Here is a 26,921-nt window from a genome sequence, read left to right on the forward strand (position 1 = left end):
TCCCATGTCTGTCTTTTGTAAACAGGAGCTGGGCAGAGAGCCCTCTCGCAGGGCCGGGGCTCAGTGGAGGTCATTCATGGGCCAGTTACTACAAGCCCTCTCCTCCCACTTCTGTCCTGGATCCAACTGTTGTTTATTTCCTTCTGGGATCTGGTATCTTCCCCTACTGTGCAGCAGGAGGGAGGGGATTCCTTTCAGGAAAAGACATGATAATGGAATTCTGGAGCCAGAGGGACGTTCATAGCCACAGGGCCACCTTCTCTCAACTCGCCTTGTGTTCTGGGATGAAGCTGTCCTACAATGCCAGACCGAGAGCCCCCCTTCTCAGGGCTCTGAGAGCTCCAGACAGGGGTGATTTCACAACCTTCCAGCCAGTTGAAACCATTGCTCTCTCCAGAACGTATGGAAGCGTAGCAATGAAGCATGAAGTGATTTCTCCTAAGGAGCAATGGCATCGCTCCCATTCTCCCCTTTCCAGAGGCAGAAGATAATGCATTGTGTGTGGCTTGGGTTTAGGATAAATGAAAAAGCCGTCTGAACTGCATTTTGTTTGTAAGACTTTACTGAAGGAAGCTGGCTTTAGTGGGTGGGAGGGAAGTAGCTTGCCAAGCAGAAGACGGCTCGGCCATCTATCTAACCACCGTCTCTCTCGACAGCTCAGCCCAGGGAGCTCATGTACCCATTCTGGCAGAATGACACCAAAACCCCTAAAGTAGACGATGGAAGCTCATCTGAGATTAAGTTGGCCACCCCCATTTTCTTCTTTGGCGTTCCTTACCGCACCGTCTATGTAAGTGGAGGAGCGGCCCAGCTGTTGCTCTGTGGGTCTCCCCTTTGTTTGTCATTAAGGAAAACATTTTAAATACCTTCATCCAGGGCTTCCAGGAATGGAAGATTTATTGGCAGCCAGAACGACAAGTTCTGAGATTTCATGAGCTGATAGGTTTTATGATTAAGAAAGTCAAAGGTATATTTAACGGCTAATGTTCATAGTAGAGGAGTACACAGGGCAATAAATTGCTTTTGTGGGTGATTAAACACAGAAGTGAAACAGAGGCCCCAATGCCATGAACATTATTTCTGCTACTCGACAAGATAAAAAGATACACTGAACCACGATAGGAGCAATATCATTTTTCTTTCCCTTCTGGGGGTGTGAAAAGTTTAGGCATCTGCTGTTCTTAGGCTTCCTACCAATTTGGAACAGAGCCAGAGCATAGGAGAGGGGTAGTCAACTATTATATATAAGTTGTTTGCAGAATGGGCCGTCCTTGTTGGGTCTGAGAGATGCCGTGGGGTCCCATCGTCAAACCTGCATGAAGAAATGGTACCATTTGCCGTCAGAGCCCTCCTGGGCACCTGTGTTCTCAGGCTATTATTTTTTGGATCTTTGAGTTTGCTAGTGAGACTGTTGCACATTGAGAAGGTTCAGAGCACCTGAACCTGTCTTTATCTTGGGCCTCAAAGCATGGGGCGAGGCCTATGTCGATTCTATCACATCCTATTCTACTCTGCGTCTTGCCTTGAAGGAAGAGCTGAAACTCCCACGCCTCTGTCTCTGGCCATCTCTGCATCTGGGACCTCTATATTCCCCAAACTTTGATGTATAGCTCAGGACTGACTCCCATCCGAAAATAATTCCCTCATCCATTACCTAACCAGTGGTCCTTGAACCACATCGCCTCGGCCCTTGTTAGAAACGCTGCTTTTCGGGCCAATCCGCACCCTGCCGAATCAGAAACTGGGAAGGGAGCCTGATCATCTGGGTTTTCATGAGCCTTCCAGGTGATTCTGATGCCCATCAAAGTTTGAGAACCCCTGATCTTAACTACAGAATATAATCAAAATACATCGGCATCAATACCAACTCCCTCTGTTGGTCTGTGTCTTAATGCCAGCTGTTACTCCCTAGCAAATGCATTGGCAGGATGCTCTAAAAGGCATCCTGAAATGCCTTTCAGGTTCCACTTACAGCAGAGCCTCCTTAGTCTATAATAGCTGATTGTAAGTTTCAGGATGTGTTGAGTTGGTTTTGGAGATGAGGAAGGTGTACAGGACCTCCATTCTGGAAGCCTTAGACTCCCAGACCTCTAGAAGACATGTATTTCATTGAGCTCCTCTTTCTCCTCTCTCATACCATGGAGTCTGAACAGTTCTTGCCCTTGCAAAAGGAGGGTCCTTAATTTGGAGCAGACTTATTTAAGGGCAAATTGTTCCCTGGGTTTCCAGTACTTCGAGTAGTGCAATCTTTTTCAAGCCTCTGGGTTGTTCACTATCTCTTGCAGACAATAGATTCTTACGGTCCTTGTAGCTGGGTCTCCAGCTTCCTTTCCAAACCCCACACCCTTGCTTCCAAAACAGGTTGATGGCCCTTGGCCCAGGTGCTGATAACTTCCCTCCAGGATCCAGGTCACTGTTAACGTCCATTATATTACTGATTAATAGGAACACACCAAGCAATTGAAATGTATAGGAAAGTGATCTCCAAGTTTTCTGTATCCAGGAATTGCATGTATTCCCATCCCACACATGTCTGCGGTTGAAGCCATACAAACCACAGGGTTAAATCAGTCTCGTGGAGCCACAGACACAGGCAGAGGCTGAATTGTGTACAGGTCCTGCATCAATGGAGTGTTCATATTGGCTGTGATTTGCAGTAGGTTTAGTTGTTTAATAAGCTTACTAAGTCTTTTGCAAATCATGAAGAAATCACCATAGGATAGTCATTTATATAGACAGTGTAAAGACTTCATGTCTCCATTTTTATGCAGAGATTATACAAAGAAGACATCAGACTGCAAGAGTTTTCATGGAATTGGCCATCTGTAGGTTGTCACCTTGTCCTTGTTCTGGGTGCAGGGTGGCTGAGAAGTCAATCAAATCAATAGAAGTCCTTTAAATGCCTCATCCAGATCAGGATATGGCTGATCCCGAGATCTGGGTTCAATAATGGAGTGTTTGATCTATCTTTTACTGATGCTCTTCTCTTGTCATATACAAGAGATATAGGAATCAAGGTCTAATATACAGTTCAACAATTTTGTAATATAACTTTTTGCTTCCATGAGTTGTTTTTGGTTTTCTATTTCACATCTGTGATGCTGGATCTTTTTTATGGTCTACATTACCTCCTGCCCGGCCCAACACACACACTCACACACACACACACACACGCATTTGATAACTGTAAATAGAGATAGGATAGAGAACATGAAAATGAGACTGATTTATTAATAAGAAATGAAGCCGACCACAAATTGAAAGTGAAAGAAAACCAATGAGTTTGTCTGGAAGTAAACGAGCCTCCTAGCTGAGTGATGGAAGCGGTGTTTGGGGGATCTAATTCAGCAATTTAAAAGTTGTTTTCATTCCTATGATTAGGCGAACGTCTGTCTTGGCTTGTGACTCTGAAGTTGTCACATTTTCAGATGCACTTGCCAAACCTGTCTTACTTTCACAGGTCAATAACAACGGAGTCGTTTCCTTCAATGTGCTAGTGAGCCAGTTCACGCCTGAATCCTTTCCCCTGACGGATGGGAGGGCCTTCATTGCTCCCTTTTGGGCCGATGTTCACAATGGAATTCGAGGCGAGATTTATTACAGAGAGACCATGGACCCTGTCATCTTGAAAAGAGCCACCAAGGACATCAGGAAGTACTTCAAAGACATGGCAACCTTCTCTGCCACTTGGGTTTTCATCGTGACATGGGAGGAAGTCACGTTTTACGGAGGGAGCAGCACCACACCTGTAATAATTCACATTTTCTGTTTTCCGCTTCATATCCTGACATCTAATTCTTGTCCATCTTCACCACTGTGACGGAGTCTAATTGTTAGAGCTGAGGAATGTCAGTTTCTTGAGTGAAACTAATGAGTCTTGCCACCCACTTTCCAGGAAACAGAGGGAGATATCATACCTAACCAGGCCAGTCAGCGGCAGTATCTCAGACATGTCATCCCGATCACTAATCATTACGAATGTCTACAAAGAGCCCTCCACAGTTTTCTTGCAGTAGGTAGCATTCCTATTTTGCGGGAGAGTGATTGAGGCCCTGCGACCTCATCCAGGCCACATGATCCAGGGACCCATCAGGAACCCAAAGGTCTTTTCTCCTGCCAGAGGCACAAATGCTTCTCTCCATCAGCTAATTTCCTTCCCCCTCCTCCCACTTTTCTTTTTTTCTTTTTTTCACAAAGCCTGGTAGGAAGAGGAAAATAAGGGTCTGGATGTGGGTACAAATGACCTGGCTCATTTTATTATGTGATGACCTTTTTTTTTTTTTTATTGTGACCAGGTCTGGAATTATTCATATTTGATGCTAATTGAAGTGGGCAGTTAAAGCGTTTCATGAATAAAGTTTCAACATCTGCTCTGAAATCCCAAATGAGCAGTCAAATAAAAGTCAAATAAGAAAGATTATCATGGGCATTATCGTAGAGATAATCAACTTCCTACATAAAGGGACAGGGCACAGTTTTGACGAAAGCCTGCGGCTCGTTTGGATGACTTTGGCAGTGGAGATTTTTGAGCCGCAGACGCATCTCCAACTGTATAATTTCCAATAAGCGAAGACACTCAAAAATCTACCCTCTGCTTTCTTAGCATTATGTCCATTTCCATCTGTTTTCCAATGTCCTTGGCAATGAGTCAGTTGTTTAGAGAGGGAATAGAAACTACTGAGATAGAGACAGAGGTGGACAAGCGCTGGGCCAGCCATCTGTGGCTGCCCCTCGGTGAGCACGGCGTGTTCTAGCACCTTCTGCCCAGAGCATGAAGGTACACTTTTTTGCTAAGAGGTTCTAGAGAACAGAAAGACACAAGTTTAAACAGTGGATGCATTGGCTAGAAAATAACCTTTCAAGAAGCATACATTTCCCTCTGTCATGTTATGGATTGCTAACGACTCCTTGGGTGATGTTTTATGTCCTTTAAACCTCATACCTTACAGCGTTAAAATGCAGGATGCCAGCAATCGATAAATTTTAGTGTCAGTGGGGGGAAGAAAAAGAGAAGAAATGCCCATCAAATGCTGACCACCATTTTTTCAAAAAAACTTCCATTGGCCATAAAAACGGCAAGATAATTTAGGTACTTTCTGCTTTATACTTTGGAGCAAATTTCTGGACTAGGTAAGAACTCTTCCAATGAGGATGAATGAGGTAGCATCTAAGTGCTTTGGGCTCCTTGGAGAAAAGATGGTACGTGTCTATCCATCCCTAGCTTTGAAATTGACTCCTCTCCCATCTCCCCAGGACTCCTCTCCTCTGTAGGAACATGCATCATCAGGCCAACTAAGAACTTGGAGTGAGAAGCCTCTTAGAGATGGGGGTGCCATGGAAGCCCAATAACAAGGGAGAGGGAAGGGGACATGTTTACTTTAAGGAAGGAAGGCTAATATTGATCAAGGGCTTACTGGGAGCCCAGCACAGTGATAGGCTATTTATGTGTCATGCCACAAGGATGTTGTGTAGTAAACGGAACTGTATCCACCTGAAAGGTGAGGGAATAGACCCAAGAAGTTAAGTGACTTGCCCAACAGACAAAGAGATTTGAACCTCACAGGAGGCCAAGCAAGGCTCAAACTAACGTCCTCTAACTCTAATTCCTGACCTGGCTCCTCCAGGCATCCCTGAGAGTCCTCTAAAGCATAAAGGGGGCTTTTTAAAGAATTGAAAACCGTTTCACAAAAACAGAGCTGGAGGAGTGTTACAGCGAATGTTGGAGAGGTACATGTGTAGGGAATGTGAGAGCAAGCCAGAACGTGCATGCGGGTGAGCCAGCCCTTGTAGTATTGTTAGGGTAGCTGGTTGGTTTTGAGGTGACTTCTGGGTTGTTCTCAAGACCCACTTGGGGCCAGAATAGATATTTCAACTTTATTGTAGGAGAAGGGATTTACCTCCTGAAGGAGAATCCTGGTCTGTAGGAGGGTTGCCTGTTAGACCTTGTGTGACCTTGACCTGATGCCTGACTCTAGAACCTGACCCTGCGGTGATCTTGGAGCAATCTTGAGCTGACGGCTCATGCATCCCTACGCCCCACTTAACTCTTTTGTTGAGCTGAGCCAAAGAATGGAGGCAGCTACCTGCAGGACTCTATCATAAACGCCATCAGCCGTGGCCAGTACAAAGCTTGAAGAGAGAGTTCTCGTTTATAAAAAGGGCTTTTCTTTCCTTGCACCTTGTCTCCCTCCCCGGGACCGTCTAGGATGGGAGATCTGGGGCTTCCAAGATCCTCTACCCCATTCTGATTACACAGGATAAGGATTTGGGTCTTCCTCTGTGTCTGACGGGATGTTAACCAGGATGGTATCAGGCCACGGGGAAAAGTGCAAGGCTTCAGTGGAAAAGGTCAAAGCAGCCTCTCCTTTAACTGTACTTTTATTTACATTGCCTGAAAACCTGTGTCAAGAGGTAGGGATTCACAAAGGGAAATAGTAAAGGACGGAGTTTGCTACAGCTTGTTTCTGGAAACTGTGTGCGAGGGTTGTTTGAATTTGTATAACGTCTCTATCCTAAGAAGGTTATAATGAAGACGGCGCATAATAACAGCACACAAAGAGATAGACTGGGGGCTCCAGCCCCAATCCCATTTTCTGTTGCTGGGTCCTTGCGAAATTTCCAGCAATTCATTTCCATTAGCCCTCAGCTTTTAAGCTCTCTGATGGGAAAGGGCTACAAAATTGCCCACCTTAGCCTTGATCTGAGGTACAGACCAGCGTTGAGAATTTTGCAGACACAAAGTGATACACAAATGCTCAATTAGAAGAGCAATTTCTCTCCACAAAATGCTTTTTAAAAATCATTTTCCAACTCCCATTTTAAAAATGGGACACATCTCACCATGATTAGTGGTGTCTTCCAGGAAAGGAGGGAATACAATGCAGACCTTGGCCTTAGTCACACTGACAAGCATTTGGTGGCTCTCCTCCCCGGCTCCCCACACCCCACCCACCCCGCTCTGGGAACAGGTGCTTGCTCAGCCCTTCCCTGCCTGGACCACTTCCTATAGTTTATTCTCATGCTGCCATCTATAGGTGCTGACGCATTATCACAAGCTGAGCCTGGCCTCTGACTTTCCCATCTGATTCAAATCAGAGCTGTTAAGAGGGGCGTTGAGTCAGCCTTTGGGTTCTTCTCGGGCAATTTCTCTTTCAGGTGCGTGCTCCCATGTGTCTTGCTTGCCCCTCCCCCCAGTGGGGGCGAGAACACATTCAGGGGGGAGGCAGAGCCTGAGGGCTGGCATTGGAGCAGCTCTGAGCTGCTTGGCGGTGGGGAGGGTGCAGGGGAGGGGGGCTGCGGAGAGGAGCTTCCAGGGAGGGAAGTCATGAGACCATCCATTCCCATCCATCCCATAGGTGAACACCTTCCAGGCTGTCCTAGTGTCTGACGGATCCTATACATTCACGCTCTTCAATTATTATGAAATCAACTGGACCACTGGGACGGCGAGCGGCGGCGACCCACTGACCGGCCTTGGGGGAGTGATGGCACAGGTAGGTGGATTTTCATGTCATCTCCATCATGTTTCCGCATCCTGCCAAGTTCTCTAGCTTTTAACTAGAGAAGTGTGTCTAATTTTGCAGGTGGAGCGAGAGGCTAATCTTGCCCATCTTTGATATCTTCATCTGGGTGTGGCATGCGCGAGGCAAGCCTTTCTCACCTGGAATGGTGGCCCCGGGAACTCCTAGAAAAGGGGTCTCCTGATTTCAGTGTGCTGGGTGCTGCAGATAAGGTGCTGGGGCCTCTTAACCAACAAGAGTGATGTTTGTGTTCGAGTCTCGTCTTCCTTTTGTTCTCTAGGCAGGATTTAATGGTGGAAACCTCACCAATTTCTTCAGCCTCCCGGGGTCAAGAACCCCCGATATTGTGAATATCCAAGAGACCACGAATGTCAACGTTCCAGGCCGCTGGGCGTTTAAAGTTGATGGGAAGGAAATTGACCCAGCCAATGGCTGCACTTCCAGAGGTAAAGACTTCTCTTCTCCATGGCAAAGTGGGGTTTGCTTAGTGTAGACTGACAGGCAGGTTTTTAAGCCACGGGGGCGGGCTCATTCCTGATGCCTTCCTCCTTTGACATCTCCCAGCTGGGTAATGGAGATCAAGGTAATTTTAGCATGCACATTCATCACACCGGGAGCTGAAACCCTGCATTTGCTCCACGGCGGTTTCTGTAGTCCTTGCCTGGGGTGTGAACAGAGTTTCCTCTTCGAAATAACTCCAGCATGGATGTGGCTCTTGAAGGATTGCTCAGCCAGAGGGCCAGAAGGGAGCCCTCCTGTTTAACATTATTCTTGTTGTTGTTATTGTTGTTGCCATTGCCCCCTCCCCTTTCCATTTCTCTTCCCCTCTTTACTCCTGCTCTGCCATCAGCACATCGTCGATCCGCAGGGGTGGGCGAGCTCAGAGCATTGCCAAGTCTCCACGAGAGTAAAGCAGCACTTCCTAGTATGATTAGAAAGCAAGGGGAGAGAGTGTCATCCTCCTTCAGGTGGCATCGCCTAAACTCCTCTCTGCAGCAGCAAAACATGCAGGGATTTGGGGACAATCAAAGCTGGCATTAGGTCTGTGGGATGAGACGGTAGTTGAGCCTCTCTGAGTTTTCTTTACATTGACATCCAAAGTTTGGGGCCTTCTCTGAACTACCAAAACTTCTTTGCATGTGCAAAACAGCCCAAGACTCTCCCAAGAACATCCTGGCTTATAGATTCCTGCTGCTTTCGTGTCTAAAAGTATTCAGGAAACCGTATGTCTGTTGGTATTATTTCTGCTTCTGGAGTGGAGGCTACAGCAACGAGAAGTAGGAAATCCTCCATCTAGCTGTCTGTCCGTCCACCCAACCGTCTACTCATCTATCCATTTAGCCATCCAGCCATTGCTTCTTTCCAGAGAATGTTTGAAAGCCCCAACAAGGTGCTGGCCACTCCACTAGGTGTTGGAGAAGGAGGAGCTCTGGCTCCCACGACACGGCTGTGGTAGAGCAGACAGCCACGGGAACAATGATGACACGATATAGGACATGTTGTGATGGGCGAGAGGGGAGGGGGCTGGGGAAGCACAGAGGAAGACCCTGGAGAAAATGTGTGCAGATGTTTAAGAAAGTTTTGGGTTGGGTTGCAGATTTTAGGAGATCTCTTGTCCCCTCGGATAGAAAGCACAGTTTGGGGACCCACCTGTCTCAGCAGCTCTGGGAGGCCTCAGTTCTCTTTTGACTCGGGTTCAGTCAGTGGAATATACAGAAAAACCACGTTCCCTGGGCCAGAAATGCCCACGCTCTCTGCCCCATTCCCTGCACTGCAGTCAGGCTTATCAAACCTCCAGACTTTTGCTCTAACAAAAGGTCATCTGTACAGATGGCCCTGCCTGGGCATCCTTGTCTCTGTGGACTCTGTAAAGTCCTCCCTGTTCCGAATAGCAAATAAATGTTTTGGAGCTGAGCCAATATGAAACCGGGTGGGAAAGAACCCAGCTCTAAAGCTCACCCATCTTTCAGAGACAGTGCCCTCCTGCCTAACAAAGTGTAAAGACTGCTTCCCTTAAGGTCTGCAAGAGATACCAAACCAATACCACATTATCTCTCTCCCTTTTATGGCCTGGGCTAGGGACCTACCCCACGCTTCTGCCCCTGTGTCCAGGCATCACGGAGCTGACTGGCTGTGGCCATGCAACCTAAGTGCCCAGTGACAACCTCTCGCCTGTGTCCCAGGAATGAAATGCCGTAATAATGGAAGACATCGGCTTGCAGAGCTGTAGAGCTGGTCAGATGCCAGCCGTGTACAAAGTCTCCACTTTGACTTCATTCTTTCCCCCTTGAGTAATGGGTTTGGGTTTCACATACAGGACAAATTCAATATCCTGCTACAGACTACTGTGCATTTTTACGCACCACTGGACATATATCAATCTAATGAGAGTTGGGTTTGGCCTGGGTGATAGCCGGGGAAAATTTGCATCGAGCTGGTTTATTATATCATCGTTTTGCAAACAAAATTATCTCAGAGAGTCTACCTTTTGGTCCGAACCTCCTCTCTTCAAAGGCATTTTCCTCTCATTTATTGGAAGTCTGAGAAAGCAGAGACTGGAAATCATATTTAGCGGAGGCTGTTAAAATATATGCAGCCTGGACCAGTGCCAGAGAGCACTGAGGTTCGGGGCCCATCATCGGGGCCAATGCATCTGACCTGCTGGGAATGTGAATAAATCTATTATCCCATATTTGGGCTCTATTCTCAACAGGTATGAAACATAATTGCCTGTGGAGACATCCTCATTCCTGCTGCACACAGAAAGGACTGCTCCTGAGGCAGCCTTGCCTTCTGCTTGGGTTAATCTCGCAGCCCATGCTCTTCACTAAGTATCCAGTTTTATAAAAGAACGTGAGAGATCTTTCCAAACTACAGTTTCAAGCTATGGTGAACTCCCGGCATATGACCTTATTTACGTTTCTTAATGTTGCATCTTTGATACGTCCCTTTGCAGGCATTCTCAATTTACAAACGCTTCTCCCTCTCTCATCATGTGCCGACCTGTGAGAGCCTTGCTGTTCCCCATGGGAGAGGGACGAGAAAATAGCACTGCCCACATTTTACAGGTTGGAAACCTGAGGCAGATGGAAGTAAGCCAGTAGTCTTGGAAGCTGATTGCAGAGTTGTGACCACTTTCCAGGGCTCTTGGCTCGGACACCCAACCAAGGACAAGATCACAGGCCCCGGCCCAGAGACACTGCTATTTCCGTCGAGGGTTGATATTAACTGGCAAAGCCGGAAGTTTTTGGTAGGGGAGATCATTTATTTCGGGAAATGGTTTTAAAGACTGATTGTCTGCCAGATAAATAGTAGCAAATAATTTTAAATCAGCACACCCCTCCCCCCCCCCGACTCCATTCTCCTCCTGACCTGGATTCTGCTGAGCAGTTCTGCCCTGTGGATAAAAACGGAGAAGTACTAGATTTGGACAGGGCCTGGGGTGAGAGAGAAGACAGCTTATATAATGCAGGTTCTGCCTAAGAAGTGTCTGTAGGAATTTATGAGCCCTGGAAGTCAGAGTTCAGCCTTTCCCAGAATCCCCCCAGGGAGCCTGGGATTTAAACTTGTATGTCTGACTCCTGATTCATGCTTATTGATCTCTTCTGATACATGCAGGGCCCCCAACAAATGTTTGCTGAGTTGAATGGGTGAGTGAAGGAGACAGCAAATTAGCACATGAAGCAATTGTGTTGCTAAGTTAGCAGGGGAGGCTGGGCCTGTTTCTGGAATACCCTTCCTCTTATTCCTGAAGGGGAAGGATATGACTCCTGTGGGTCACAGCCTTTGCCATGGACTAAGACGACGAGTCCTTCCTTGAATGAGACTGTGCTAATCAGCCATGGAGGCGATGATGCCACGAGGTAGACTGGAGGCCCACAAGCCTTGGCCTGGAACCTGGCTTCACCCCTGAGTGGCTGAGTGCTCTGAAGCCTCAGTTTCCTCTTTTGTCAAGCAAGGTCGATAACGCCTGCCAAATGGGGTTCTTGTGTGGATCACGTGGTATGATGCAGGGAAAGCATCAGCCCCATGCCTGGCACAGAGGGTAAGTGCTCAATAAACGTTGGCTCTAATGTCATTCTTCCCCAGGACAGTTTCTTCGGCGAGGGGAGGTGTTCTGGGATGACCTGAACTGCACCATCAAGTGTCGCTGCCTGGATTTCAACAATGAGATCTACTGTCAGGAGGCCGCCTGCGGCCCCTACGAAGTGTGCGAACCCAAAGGCAAGGTCTTCTACTGCAGCCCCGTGGAGACCAGCACGTGCGTGGTGTTCGGGGAGCCTCACTACCACACTTTCGATGGCTTCCTCTTCCACTTCCAAGGCTCCTGCGCCTACTTGTTGGCCCGACAGTGTTTGCAGACCTCCAGCCTCCCCTTCTTCAGCGTGGAGGCCAAGAACGAGCACCGTGGGGGCTCCGCTGTGTCCTGGGTGAAGGAGCTCTCAGTGGAGGTCAATGGCTACAAGATTCTCATCCCCAAAGGCAGCTATGGAAAAGTCAAGGTGAGACCCTCTCCATCCCTCCTGGGAAGATGGAGAAGCTGGAGATTCTTCAGCCTGGGGAAGACTTCCTCAGATCTGTTCGTTCTGCTGTGTGATGTTCGTACCAAAGAGGTGCACGGCTCTTCTTTCCTTGCAAATATCTTGTAAAATCTTTTTACAAGGCTCAATTTCATTTGTACAAGAGCCAGCCTAAGCTCTGTCCTTGATATGCCTATCTGCTCTATAACTTAAAGTCCATTTACATTCCTAGTTACCTCAGGAACATGGGTATACACACATACACACACATACACACACACACACAAGTCCAAGCTCAGTAGTAACTGGGAAGAGAGGTATGCTCAGGTTCTTACGGACCTGGTTTGCAATAGTGGTAGCCACAGGGTCATGCCCAGGAGATGGTGCAAACACAGAATACACACTCATAACTCAGGACAGCCTGTCATTAACAATCCTCAGCCACCCTCCATCCTGTTTGCCTAAGAGCTGCTGCTTCCTTGTCAGAGCAACTCCGAACTGATCGGTGTTTCCAGAGGCACATGCAGGCACCTCGAAAGGGCTCCGTGAGCCCTTTCATGAGGCGGGGGCGGGGGCGGTTCTGTGAAAGCTTTGTCCAAACACCCTCTCACAGGATCCCCACTCCTGCCTGGAATAAGAGCGAAGAAGGTGAAGAAGGTGGGTCTCTGCTGGCCTGATTAGCATATGCAAATGATTCCCGGGCTGCCCACCTGGATTTCAAGCAGGGGCATCCATAAGGGAGGGAGAGCAAAGAGCCACTAGCAATTACTCAATTTGTGGAGGCCCCAATTTTCATAATGTTCACGCCAGCCTTGTTGCCACCATGTATTTATTCAAGCAATAACAACCGAGACCACAAGGGGTTGATTGCTTCAACCCTGTGCAATCCTCAATCCCCATGCACGGAGGTCATTACAGAGATTACAAACCAGAACTGAAGCCAATGCGGATATTTCTTTCTTTTTTTTAAGATATGTGTTGTAGTTTTAATTGACACAGCATGTCCAACAAAAGGCAGGGCCGAGGAACTGATTCCACTTTTCCCAGCTCTGCCCGTCGTAGGTCTGTACAGTTTATCGTGGTCATAATTAGAAAAGTGAGCTTTTACTGTGGCTGCAGTGCCAGTTTGCCTGTTATTTAGTTAGTCTCTCTAGGGATGGCTCTGCATATCAAATCGAGGTAAGAGTGTGGGTACAGAAGTTTGGAGTGTCCCCTTTCTAAATGTCTATCGGGCTGTTGAGCAAGATACTTATCCTTGTAGATAGATGCTACTATTTCAAGCTAGAAAAACATTCTCCGGCGTTCCCCTGCTCGCCTGAATTCTGGGGATGATGTGTACGATATCCATAGGTGAGGAAGAAAGCTTTATGCTTTATTTCTATTTCCCGTTTTGATTAAAGTGCTTTTTCACTCACAGTCAGAGTCTTTTTCAGAAGGAAAGGGGTACTGTCATCTTTTTCAGGCCCAGCAGCTCTGCTAATTTTGTGTGGCCCTTTTCCGTCGTCCAAGCGTAGGGCATGGATTCCTCAATTTTCCGTAGCGACAGGGAGATGTGGACGTGAATGTAAATGTTTCAGGAAGAAAAGGTTATGTGACTCCAACTGCGAGCTGACAATGGCTTCCTTTTCCTTTTGCCAAATGGCTTCCAAATGTCTCTGGATACACCTGCTCTGCTGGGAGGGTGGCCCTGTGGCCGGTGGGGCCCCCACCCAGGGTGAGGCGGGGACAGGCCGGGAGAGGGATGGGAAGCAAGAAGAAAATGTCTGTGAGGCAGCTGACTTCTCCAGACATGCTTCGCCTGGCCGGAAACGGCCAGCAAGATCTGTTCTTGCAAAGTACAGATCACCTTTCTCCGTGTGCTGGAGATTGGTTTCTGTACATGGATTTCCCCCCTTTGGATTGTTCTCAAATAACAAAACAAGCAATTTAGGATTGTCTATGCTAATGGGGGCTCAAGACAGCCAGCTAAAATCTGTATATGATAAATGTCTCCTCTTAGCTAATACTTCTTGGTTTTCCTATTTCTCCCCCAAATAAACCCACATAGTTTAGGGTGCTGCAGTGAAAAGACCATGGAGGCCAAATAGCAGGGAGTGATGAAGAACCCTGACCCTGGGGTCAGACCTGCTCAAACCCTGTGCCACCACTGCTGGCTGAGTGTACTTTAAGCTTCATCTTCTCCATCTGTAAAATGGGTTAATAGTGTCTAGGAGGCAGGGCTCTCAGGCTATATTTGGACTTAGCTACCTCACCCTGCACTGGGACAGAGGCAGCAGAGAGCAGTGGCATGGGAGCCCAGCTGGTAAGAGTCAGGCCCTGTCACCTACAGTCATGCAAACCCCGAACCTCAATTTCTTCATCTGCAAAAGGGGAAGATGATAAGGTCCTTCTACGTTTGTCATGAGGATGAAATGGAATAGGCACATGTGTGATATCCAGTACAAAGCCTGGCACACAGTAGGCACTTTATACACGGTGCTTCCCACATTGCCATCACCACCGAAATCCCTTTTAATTCTAAGGGGAATTACGCTTCTACAATTCTACTTCTCTCTCCAAACCTCTCCCTTACCCACATCCTGTCAAAGAGGAAATGACTTGAATACAGGGAGAAGAAAGGAGGCAAAGAGGTGGGGTTCATGTCCTGCTGGCTAGTCGAGAGTTGAGACCTGAGACTGGAGGAATGAAATAAGAAATCAACCAGGAGCTCCTCCTCTGAGCACTGTTGGGGACAAACACGGTGACTCTCTAATTTGTGGTTTAAACTGAGACACGTTTCATGTGGGAGTGAACGGGAGTACAATGAACACTTACGCCAGGAAGGAAGGTATAAACTGGGCCAGAGTGGTGCCTATGGTCAGCCTAGGGCTTAAGTCAGTCTAGCTGGGACAAGGTCCGATGCAGAGAAACCCGGTGGGGGCAGGACTGTTGCGATATCCAGAGACAGCCGGAGATGGCTCCTGCTTCGAGACATAGAAGACTGCCCTTTGTTCGCAGGAGCTTGAGTGAGAGTGGAGGAGGGCGCTCGGCAATGGGCATGTTTGGCACTTACAATTATACCAACCTTGGGAAAGATTTCATTTCCATCTCAGCATGGACAGTACATGAAAGTCGTATCCTGTGCTCTTGCTAGCTGACCTTCCTTATTGTATGGATTTTCTCGCCCATGTTGGCTAACCTGCTACCTAGGAGATAAGGATGGATCAATCAATTCCTAGGTCTTTCTTTCTACTTGTAGCTCTCTGTAGGATGGCTTATTTCCCAAGCCTACCTTTTTGTCCCCTCCCCCGTTTAGTCCTGCTAATCTCTAGAGACCGGCAATTGCACATGGGATCTACCATGATAAATTTTGGAGTGATGCTTGGACAGGCTACTGCCTCACTTCCTAGAAAACTCAGGAAGTAGCACAATGATGGCCGTGAAGACCCTTGTCCTTCCTGTGTGCCCAAAATCAGTATGGGTCCAGTGCATTGACTATGCACTGACAGGCTGCCACACAGGGGACTGAGCTAGGCTAAGCATTCTATCCCGGACCACAGATGTGATGTCTACAGGTGCTAGGCATGTTAAGTGTAAAAAAAGAAGAAAGTGAGCTCTCTCTGTTGGAGGCTTCTCAAGCCACCTACTCACATGAGCCACACATATGGGACTCCCTCTCGACTGCCCCCACTTCTCACTCCCCACTGCAAAAATCCACCAGGTCCTTCTAAGTGGACTCCATGAGCTCGTCCCACCCTCGCATGTCTGTACATAGCTTAGGCCCCCATGCTCCATTCCCCCGGACTTTGGCATCCATTCCCTGTCTGCTTTCTCTGCTTCTAATCTTGACATGCCGGCCAGCGTGGGCTTTCTGACATGCAAATCTGACTCTAGCATTCCCGTACTTAAAACCTTTCAGGGTCTGTCTGCAGAATAGAAATCCAAGTTGTCATATTTGTTTTTGTTTTTGTGGAGTTTGCTTTGTTTTAAAACATGGCTTAAAGGGCCCTCCGAGGTCTATTCCCAACACGGAGGCCAGAGGAATTCTTTTAAAATGGAAATCAGATCATGTCAGTCTTTTGCTTTGCCCTCTTGGCTCCCCATCTTGCTCAGAGTCAAGGCCAAAGTCTTTACAATGGCCGACGAAGGTGTCCCTGTTCTGGCTGCTCATATCTCTCTGGTGTCATCTACCACCGCCCTCTCCTTCTTGTCCCTGCTCCGCCATGCCAGCCCCTTGAGGTCCCGGGAGCACCCAGGCACACTCCACCTTAGGGCCTGGCTGTCACATCTGTGGGATCCACTCTCACCCCAGATAACAGTGTGGCTTGCTTCCTCATCTCACATATCCCCTTCCCTGACTGTCCTAGTTCAAGTTAAAAACCCTCTTCCCTAGCACTTTGCTAGCGTCTATTTTATTTGTTTGTTGTAGGTCTCCTCAACTAAAATATAAGTTCCATGGGGCAGAGATTTGTGTCTTTTTCACTCGTTGCTAATCCCCAACTCTCAGAACAGTGCTTGACACACAGAAAGGCCTAAATCACCCTTTGTTGAATGAAAGACCACGGACCTTGCCCATGTCTCCAGCTTCATCTCCGGCCACCCCTTCCCCTCTGCAGTCCAGTAACACCCTGATGAATGTCCCCACACTCACACAGCTGTTTCTAACCCCCTGCCTTTATTTTCTTGTCCTGGAATTCCCTGCCCACTCTTCCTTTGGCTACTTCTGTTCATTTTAAGACCCAGGGCAGGCTTAATTGCCTCCAAAAAAGGCTTGTATGACTCCCCGAGGCTAGATATAGGGTTTGTTTACTATTCTCCCATTGCATGATCCATTAATGCATATTTAAAACAGTATATTATAAATATCTATTTGTATCTCTCTTCCTTGGTAGACTGAGACTTCCATGAGGGGCAGGGACAATTATTTCCTTTGTTCTTTATTTCTCAGCACCTCACATAGTGCTTGGTACCCAGTAGGCGTTTAAATTTGTTGGTCTTTGCTGAACGATTACATGACATAGCCCTGGCATCAGGAGGTAACAGAGTGAAACAGTCAGAGAATAATACCAGGGTAGCTTCCAAGCTAAAATGTGGGGACCAGTTTATGGTACACATTTCAGCAGGGAGGACGAGTCAGGGACTGTTATAGGCAGTGACTAGGTCATGGAAAATATGTGACTTCAGCTGAGACTTAAAGGAATGAATTTAGAGGGGTGAAAAGGAAAGATAGGCTTACTAGTCTTCAGTGAAGCTAGCTCTAGAGCCAGCCAGGAAGGGTTGACAACCACCTGGTCCCCAGAGGAGTCTCAAGTGGCGGTGGCCATGCATGTCTATCATGGCTCAAATGCACTGTGCTTGGCTGGCCCACGCCACCCTTCTTTTGAGGGCTCCCCCAGGGCTCAGCCTTCATGGAAAGCAAGCTTACTGGAGCCTGGGCAGTTTGGGGGGCCATCGTCTCTGGAGCACTGTGTTGCTTTGCTCCCTTTCCCGACCTCAGCCGGACCCATTGCTCTGGCACCTGCTTACCTGCCTTTTACTATTACTGTTGTTGGCAGGTTAATGACCTAGTGACTTCCTTGCCGGTCACCTTAGACTTGGGGGCGGTGAAAATCTACCAGAGTGGCATGTCTACTGCCGTGGAAACGGATTTTGGGCTCTTAGTGACCTTTGACGGCCAGCACTACGCCTCCATTTCCATCCCAGGCTCCTATATAAACTCCACGTGCGGGCTCTGTGGGAACTACAACAAAAACCCCCTGGACGACTTCCTGCGCCCGGATGGCAGGCCGGCCATGTCCGTCCTGGATCTCGGGGAGAGCTGGCGGGTCTACCACGCCGACTGGAAGTGCGACTCGGGCTGCGTGGACAACTGCACCGTGTGTGACGCGGCCACTGAAGCACTCTTCTTTAGCCCGGACTACTGTGGCTTCCTCAACAAGACGGACGGCCCCCTGTGGGAGTGTGGCACCGTTGTGGACCCCACGGCCTTTGTGCACAGCTGCGTGTACGACCTGTGCAGCGTGAGGGACAATGGGACACTCCTCTGTCAAGCCATCCAAGCCTACGCACTCGTGTGCCAAGCCCTTGGCATTCCGATCGGAGACTGGCGAGTCCAGACGGGGTGTGGTAAGCTGGCATCCTGTCCAAATGGAAGGCCGTGCTCATGCAGAGGGCCGGGGAGAGGGCTTCTGGGCTCCATCAAAAAAATCTCCTTGTTAAGACCAATTGCCCAAGAGTGAGGGGGAGGTGAAAATAGCCAGACATTAGGAAGAATGAATGGTCAAAGGATCTTTACTCTCCCCCCAACCACCCAATACCATAGCCAGAAAACGAGAAACAATTGATGAGCCTCAGTGGTCCGTAAACCCTGAACACGTGGCAGGAAGTGCTTGGCTCCAGGAAGGCCCTGTCCCCGGGATGGCTCTCCCAGAGTTAGGCAAGGTGGCAGCATTTTCAGAGGTGGAGGTAGCGATCTTTGCGGCCCTTGAGTAAACACAGACACTGCTCTGAGTAATCAAACCAAGCTTTGGGGGAAATAACTCACCTCCCAAGTGGAACCAACAGCATTTGTCCCGTGGCTCTTTTATCTCCAACTTCCATCCCTCTAGTTTCTGTCTTTAGCTCCACAGCTTTCCTCTGACCCACTGGTGTTGGTGGGGAAAGGGCTGCAGACAGAGAGCATAGAACATCAGGAAAGAAAGCCCTTTATCAGAAATGCTAAGTAATTAGGAAAAGCCCCAACAGTGTGGGGAAATTCAGTTCCTTTAGAATTACCTTTAACATTAAGCATTTTGTACCCTTTAGTTATCTGGTTTTCTCTCTATCCCACCTAAACTCTCTTATCCTGGTTATATAAATTTTTAAAATAAGCAAACAAAATAACAGCTTCTTAGAATTCTGCTTTTTTTTTTTTCTTGGCCCTTGGTTTTCTCCACAGGACTACCCAGAACGTTATATCCATGCATTTTAGATTCCCGTGCAGGTGAAAAGGTTTCAAAGTTTCTTTCAGTTCCAAGACTAAAGGGAGAATTTTTTCCTATCGGTATAGGCTAGATTCACAAAATCATGATGTATCAGATTCAATTCTTAGAGAATTGATCAAACCACTAAGACTGTTTTTTGTTGCTTGGTTGTGTGATTGACCAGCCTCGATTCTGCCTGGAGCATCCAAATCCTGACTCAACCTGAGATTGAACATGGCTTTTTTGGTTTAATCTAAGATCCTTGTATAACCTAAGCCTAATTAAATTGCCTAAGATAGCCATTTTTTTTCTCTAATGGTACTTTTTTCCTATCTTCCACATTCCCCACTCCTCTCTCATGTTAGTGGGATGAATCCTAGTTGATTCAGACAGCTAGTTTACTAGTCCCTTGAGCCCCTGACTCTTGGATTCAAGCAGACTCAAACATTTATATAGACTCAGATGCTTTTCATATAAGAACCAGAGGCTTCTGAGACAAGAAGGGCCTTGAGGAGGCATCTAGTTCCAACCTAGTCTCCTAGAGGAACAGGCACACACATTCTTTTCAGATAACCAAGGTTCTTTTTTCTTTTTAATATCCCAGAGTATTCATTTTCACAGTCTTCTTTGGTCACCTAGGTATTTCAAGCGCCTCTCTGTCAGAAATTTCACGTTTTCAAGTGACTGCTCCCAAGGTTCCATTTTTCATTTGTCCTGCAAGTTGGATTTATTTCCTCCTAAGAATGGGCCATGCTGTATAAGCTCAGATCAACTTCTATGTCCATCAGTCGAAGATCTTAAAGCATCTTGACGTTTGTAGATCATCCAATAATAAATCAGTGTTGAACAATCCGTCTAGTCTAGTTAGGATAACAACCTGAAGTTTAATTCAGCCAAGGTGAGCAAATGAGAGTCAAGTTCACAGTTCAATCTCATTTCCCAGTGGTTATCACAAAGCAGTGGAGCTTGTTTCTACAGACACCACCTCAAGTCTCTTCCCTGATGCATGGCCACTGGGCCCTCATTCTAGGAGCTAAGTGTTCCCGAAGGAGCGCCCTTCCTGCAGGCCCCTGCAGGTGCTGGATCTCTGTGGTCAGCACCTGGGGCACTCACCTGTTGTCTCACTCTTTCCTTTCCCCCACGTCAGTGTCCACGGTGCAGTGCCCGAGCTTCAGCCACTACTCTGTGTGCACTAGCAGCTGTCCGGACACCTGCGCGGACCTGACGGCCTCCCGAAACTGCGCCACGCCATGCACGGAGGGCTGCGAGTGTAACGAAGGCTTCGTGCTCAGCACCAGCCAGTGCGTCCCGCTGCACAAGTGTGGCTGTGACTTCGACGGCCACTACTACACCATGGGGGAGTTCTTCTGGGCCACGGCCAACTGCACGGTGCAGTGCCTGTGTGAGGAGGGCGGGGACGTCTACTGCTTCAACAAGACCTGCCGGGGTGGGGAGGTGTGCGCCGTGGAGGACGGCTACCAGGGCTGCTTCCCTAAGCGCGAGACCGTGTGCCTGCTCAGCCAGAACCAGGTGTTGCACACCTTCGATGGCGCCGCCTACGCCTTCCCCACCGAGTTCTCCTACACCCTCCTCAAGACCTGCCCCGAGCAGCCCGAGTATCTAGAAATCGACATCAACAAGAAGAAGCCCGACACGGGGCCTGAGTGGTTGCGAGGACTCCGCATCCTGGTGGCCAACCAGGAGGTCAAGATAGGAGGAGTCGGGGCTTCGGAAGTCAAGGTAAGACTCTTGATGCCCGTGCGGCTTTTCTGATGAGTCTCGCCAAGCGAAGGAGCCATAGTCTTCAGGCCTACCTTTCTGCCTCTGACCACGGGTGGGTTCCAGGAAGGCAATGACTCCGAAGTGGGGGCATTTCCTAACATTCCGCACCAAATCAGTCTCTCAGGGTGAAACGGGGTGAGGCTGGAATCTTGCAAATTAGGTATAGCGGTAGCAGGACTAGCTTTCTCCATAACAGCCAATGTTTACAGGACGCTTACTACGTGCCAAGCACTATTCTAAGCAGTATCACACCTAATCCTCTGAGGGATATGTTTTCATCCTCATTTACGTTCTACCTATTGGAAAACTGAAGCACAGAGAGGTTAAGCAACTTCCTCAGGGACACATAGCCATAAAGTGGCATTTGAGCCCAGGCAGGCTGGCTTCTAAGTCTGTGCTCTTTACCCTGTACTATACTGACTCGCCTACCTGTGAATGGGAACCCGTGGGGTAATGCAGACAGTGCCCACAGGGGCACCTCCTGCCCCTCTGACCTGGTCCAAAATATGCCTCATTAGGCATCCAGATCATTCGTTCTAGAAGGATCATTAGGAATCGTCTAATGCTACTCTTTGTTTGCACATGAAGATCCCAAAAGGCTAAGTGAGGGATGGAGGATCTCACAGCTCAGTGGTGGTGGAGCTGGCATGATGGGAGGCCGGCTCTCCCTCCTCCCAGCCCAACGTGTATGTCGTAATATCACAGGAAGTCTAATTTAGAAAATAAAAGTCAACGCAGTCTTCTGCCAGGAGCTCGGAAACCACACATCCACAGACTAAAGAGGCTGTTTTCATTCCCATCGACCCACTGGCAGAGATTGATTTATTAAAAGAATAGTGAAAGGTAGATAGGTAGATGGACAGCTAGATAATTAGATAGAAGCTATATGGTCCCAAGAGGCTGGGACACAGGAACAGTCACATATGAAGGAAAGGAAGGAGCCAGAAAGGTGGGGAAGGAAGGGTGCCATCAGTGAAAAGGAGCTGTCGGGCAGCAGGAAGAAGCCACATATATGTGGAGACAAATTTGCTCACATTTCACCTTTGTCTGTGGCTAGAGTAGGGTCTCGTGTATACGCAAATAAACAGCAAATGTGTTGAATCAGAGGAGTGGAGGAAGAAAGAAACAGAGATGCCCATGAAGAAACAGTTTGCGTGTGTCTGTGGTTTCCATAGCCTGCCAGCTTCTTGACATTTCTCAAAGGGCGAGTCACGGGGCAGAACCATGTCTTTATTTCATGGCAGAAATTGTGGGTACTCCGTGTGCATCTGAAATTGATGATAGTGATTTGGTTTTTCAGCTGAATGGTCAGGAAGTGGAATTACCTTTTTTCCATCCTTCGGGGAAGCTGGAAATCTATCGAAACAAAAACAGCACGACGGTGGAATCCAGGGGTGTCGTGAGCGTCCAATACTCGGACATCGGTCTGCTGTACATCCGGCTCTCCACCGTTTACTTCAATTGCACGGGCGGGCTGTGTGGCTTCTTTAATGCAAACGCCAGTGATGAGTTCTGTCTCCCCAACGGCAAGTGCACGGACAACCTGGCGGTGTTCCTGGAAAGCTGGACAACCTTCGAGGAGATCTGCAATGGGGAGTGTGGGGACCTGCTGAAGGCTTGCAACAATGACTCGGAGCTGCTCAAATTTTATCGGAGCCGCTCCAGGTGTGGCATCATCAATGACCCCTCCAACAGCTCCTTCCTCGAGTGCCACGGGGTGGTCAATGTCACCGCCTACTACCGCACCTGCCTCTTCCGCCTGTGCCAGAGCGGGGGCAACGAGTCGGAACTCTGTGACTCTGTGGCGCGGTATGCAAGCGCTTGCAAGAATGCAGATGTGGAGGTGGGCCCCTGGCGGACCTATGACTTCTGCCGTAAGTTGGGGCTCCGTGATGTGCGAGGCCACCTGGGGGGTGCAGGAGTTGAGCTCAAGGACAGTCGGATGCTTGTGTGTACCTTCCCAGTCTGGTGTGTCCTTTGGAAGGCCCCTCACCCCAAACCAGTCTGTTTCTCACCTTTAATTCTGTTTCTGATCACACAGTGTCTCTTCATTGTGGAGCAATTAGCCATCCTATTGACTCCTGGTTTTAGCTGGCGGAGCATACGTCATACCAAAGACTCAAAGTCTTTGTGATGGCCACAACGGTGCCTTCTTTCTTGGCAATGAGCGGCTCCATTCTTTCAATAGAAGGTGATCAGCCAGAAGCCTTTCACGGAGTAGAGATTAGCACTGCTCCCTGGGGCAAGCCTGACAATGGCCATGAAGAGAGTCCCATGTTGCTGTTTTTTCATTTTGTCCCCCAAGTATCTGACCCCTCTCAGCAGGGCGGTGGCAGTACTAGCAGTAATTAGAATAATGCTGAGAAGCCCTGACATATAACACCCGTGGCAATGGGGGAGGCCAGAGGGTGGCATGAAGTAGGAGGGCAGGAGTGGCAGAGAGGACAGGACCCACGCCCGGAGCAAGGACTGCCCCACCTGGGATTCAGCACGCATCCCCTTCCCACCAAAAAGATTGGCCCCAAACCCAAACCAATGCCACCATTTGGATTCCATCCTCTACGTCTGTTTATCTCTCTTCCACTGTATCTCCTGCTATCTAATTTGTTTATTTCTCAAAACCTTTTATTTTGGGGGCGCCTGGGTGGCACAGCGGTTAAGCTTCTGCCTTCGGCTCAGGGCGTGATCCCAGTGTTACGGGATCGAGCCCCACATCAGGCTCCTCTGCTATGAGCCTGCTTCTTCCTCTCTCACTCCCCCTGCTTGTGTTCCCTCTCTCGCTGGCTGTCTCTATCTCTGTCGAATAAATAAATAAAATCTTTAAAAAAAAAAAAAACCTTTTATTTTGAAATAGTTGCAAAGTTATAGAAACATTGCATGAATGTCTGTGTACCCGTTTCTCACATTAACCCACAGTGAGCATTTTGCCCCATTTGCTTTATCGTTCTCTCTTGCATGCTCTCTCTCTCTGCATCTGAAAGTAAGTTACATACATCATACCCCACTGCCCCTAAATACTTTGGTGTGTATTTCCTTAGGGTACTGACACTCATTTACAGAACCACAGGGTGGTTACTGACCTTAGGAAATTTAACACTGATACAATCATTTAATATCCATATTTTAATTTTGTCAATTGACTTGTGATGTCCTTTATGGCTTGCCCCCTGCAATACAGATCTAGTCCAAGACCATATGTTGTGTTTAGAGCTGTTATGTCTCTTTAGTTTCCTTTAATCTGGAATAATTCCTTAGCTTTCTTTCTCTTTTATTGTCATTTTTAAAGAATACAGCCTCCCACCTTTTAAAATAGAATGGCCTTCCATTTGGGTTTGATGTTTCCTCGTGATTAGGTCCTGCTATGTGTCCCCTCTCAGACTTCTGCATAGGTAATGTCTGTTTTTCTCATGGTGTCACGTTACATACACTGCATACACCGTCCAGCCTCTCAGTGGAGATGGGCACGCTGGTCCCCTGGTCAGGTGTTGCCAAATGTCTCCACTCTGTGGTCACATTGTTTTGTTCTCTTACAACTAATCAGTTACCAGTGGGGAGACCATACAAGTATCCCGCAGAGAGAGTGTGAGAGAGGATGATAAAGCAAACAGGGCAAAATGCTAGCTGTAGGCTGATATCAAAATCCCCCACCTCTATTTAACGCCCATTGATGATCTTTGCTTGTATGAGTCTTTTTAGCGTGATGATTACAAGCTGATGGTTTCCAGCTCCAGCACTCTGTTCACTTATTTACCAAAGTATAGATGCCATTCGACTATAACCAAGAGGCTTTCCTTTTTTTCTGTGTGTCTGCCTGTCATTCATCTATTATTCATTCAACCATCCATCCATCCATCCATCCATCCATCCATTTATCGATTCATCGATACATCCGTCCGTCTATCCATTTATCCATCCAACCATCTTATCTCAATCATCTTTTAATTGAAGTATAATTAACATATGGTGTTATATGAGTTTCAGGTGTACAATATGATTCAATAATTCTATATATTTCTCAGTGCTCATTGCTATAAGTATACTTCTAATCCCCTTTATCTATATATTTCACTGCTCCTTCCATCCCCCTCTGGCAACCACCTGTTTGTTCTCTGTATTCAGGACTCTGTTTTTTTCTACTTGTTTCTTTTTTTCTTTGTTTGTTGATCTGTTTTGTTTCTTAAATTCTACATAGGAGTGAAATCATATGGTATTTGTCTTTCTCTGACTGACTATTTCTTTTAGCATAATACACTCTAGCTCCATCTCTATCATTGCGCATGGCAAGATTTCATTCTTTCTTAATGGCTGAGTAATATTCTATATATTCTATTCTATACTATATATATATATATATATAGTATATCTATACATACCATATATACACACACACACACACACCACATCTTTTTTATCCATTTGGCTATGGATGGACTCATTGCAACCTAAGTGTCAGTCATCTATCTTATCAATATAGACACACACATTCCTGTTTTTTCAATTATTTATATTTCATATTACACTTGTTCATGATTTTGGTATTAAAATTATTCCAGATTTGGCCTGTGGGAGCTCTTCAAGCTGCCCCCTATGTCCTTTGGGCATGCCTTGGTCACTTTCTTACTTTCTGGTATAACGAGGTACTCCACATTCACCCAGTAACCTTCCCTGCCCCAGACTAGGATCAGCCATTACTCCAAGAAGCCCGAATTCCCCCTGGTGGAGACTGTTCCTAGAAGCCAGGATCTGGGTGAGGCTTATGCATTGCTATAAGGGTATTCTTGCTTTGCCATGAAGCCCTTTCAACAGAAACATCTTAGAGCTAAGAACTAACACACACACACACACACACACACACACACACACACACACACACTGCATACATACATATAGGCTTGTCTTTTTATATCTCTGGTTTCTGAGCTTTGGGAACCCAAGGAGCTTGTGGATGGTTTGGTGGCTGTCATCTCAGAAAAGGCGATGATATTCTCAGTGAACCTTAACCACACCAGGGAGGGTTGAACAGTCAATGCTGTGAATCCTAAAGCTGGAATTCTGGGAGCATTCACATGTCACCTACAGGGAGCAAAGCTCCAAGTTCTCTCCTGACCACCACATCTCATGGCACCTTGTAATACATTCCCAAAGCCTTCTTTTTAATCTGCCTCCACATCCTCTCTGGTCCTCTCTGCAGCTTATCTACTATGATCTCTGTCCCTCTCCTGGTCTCAGCTTTCTGGTTGCAGTTCATTCACGGTATGGGGTTACTGAGCCTGCCCCCTACCAAATCCATGTTGTTGCCCCGCCAGGTCCGCTGTCCTTTCAGACTATGAACTCCGCCCAGCAGGCCGTGTTTCTGGGTTGCTTTTGTAGTGCATGGAGCACACTTTGGTGGCATTGTTGGTGTGAAGCGCAGTGGAATGGGGATGATTCCCTCTTTTCCTGGGTGTGATGGCTGCCGAGAATAGCTTCTCACCACCCCTCCTCTACAGAGCCCTCCTCTTTACAGTGCCTTTTTTAGAGAGAGAGAGAGAGAGAGAGAGACTTGTGGACAAAAGCAGCCGAGGGTCTGGCAAGAAGGACTGCAGGGTGAATGTTTGATTAAGGAAAACTCGGGTGCTAAGGGCTTAATCTGGTCAGGGTCTTGCAGGCTGGGGATTGGGCTGAGTAACAGCTGCAAATCAGAAACACAGTCTTCTCTGTGCCCAGCGGAGAGAGAGGAGAGACGACCACCGCTTCTGTGTTCTGAGATTCTGAACCAGCCCTCCTGCTGGCAGAGCTAGGCTGCCCAATTAAATAATTTCACAGAGGCATTTCAGGGGCCAGAGGAAGTTTTATTACTTACGTCTGTATGTTCCAGACTTTCAGACAAATTCAGACAACACAATAAGTCATCAAGTGAGAGCCATTTAAATAAGTCATGTTATTTGCTATCACCATAAACCTGCAGTCCATGTTATAACATTCATAATTTAGAGACAAATGTGAAAATCCCTCTGTACGGACATATTTAATCAGTGCTGAACTAGCCTTCAACTCCAAAGCCGTATGGTATTGTAGTCAACGGGAGTGGAGATAGTCCTTTAGCCCAGAGGAAAAAAGATTGGCTCTCAGTACATGGTGCAGAACTGTTGAGTTGGTACTTGTGGGCAGAGCTGTTA

The 26,921-nt window shown here is 47.6% G+C and overlaps 1 protein-coding gene across 2 annotated transcripts in view; it reads left to right on the plus strand.

The window, feature by feature from the left end:
* The window catches only part of LOC100467394 (tubulin-specific chaperone cofactor E-like protein), a 160,432-nt gene that overhangs the window by 95,948 nt on the left and 37,563 nt on the right, over window positions 1–26,921 (plus strand). For both annotated transcript variants that reach the window (XM_034665989.1, XM_002914077.4), the window contains 8 exons: window positions 657–790; window positions 3,461–3,748; window positions 7,356–7,493; window positions 7,801–7,966; window positions 11,610–12,022; window positions 17,575–18,145; window positions 20,129–20,721; window positions 22,064–22,637. In XM_034665989.1, coding sequence (XP_034521880.1) covers window positions 657–790; window positions 3,461–3,748; window positions 7,356–7,493; window positions 7,801–7,966; window positions 11,610–12,022; window positions 17,575–18,145; window positions 20,129–20,721; window positions 22,064–22,637 — 2,877 coding nt within the window. The remainder of the gene's footprint in view (window positions 1–656; window positions 791–3,460; window positions 3,749–7,355; window positions 7,494–7,800; window positions 7,967–11,609; window positions 12,023–17,574; window positions 18,146–20,128; window positions 20,722–22,063; window positions 22,638–26,921) is intronic.

The sequence above is a fragment of the Ailuropoda melanoleuca genome, chromosome 8, assembly GCF_002007445.2.
Source record: "Ailuropoda melanoleuca isolate Jingjing chromosome 8, ASM200744v2, whole genome shotgun sequence".
In the NCBI taxonomy this organism is placed as follows: domain Eukaryota; kingdom Metazoa; phylum Chordata; class Mammalia; order Carnivora; family Ursidae; genus Ailuropoda; species Ailuropoda melanoleuca.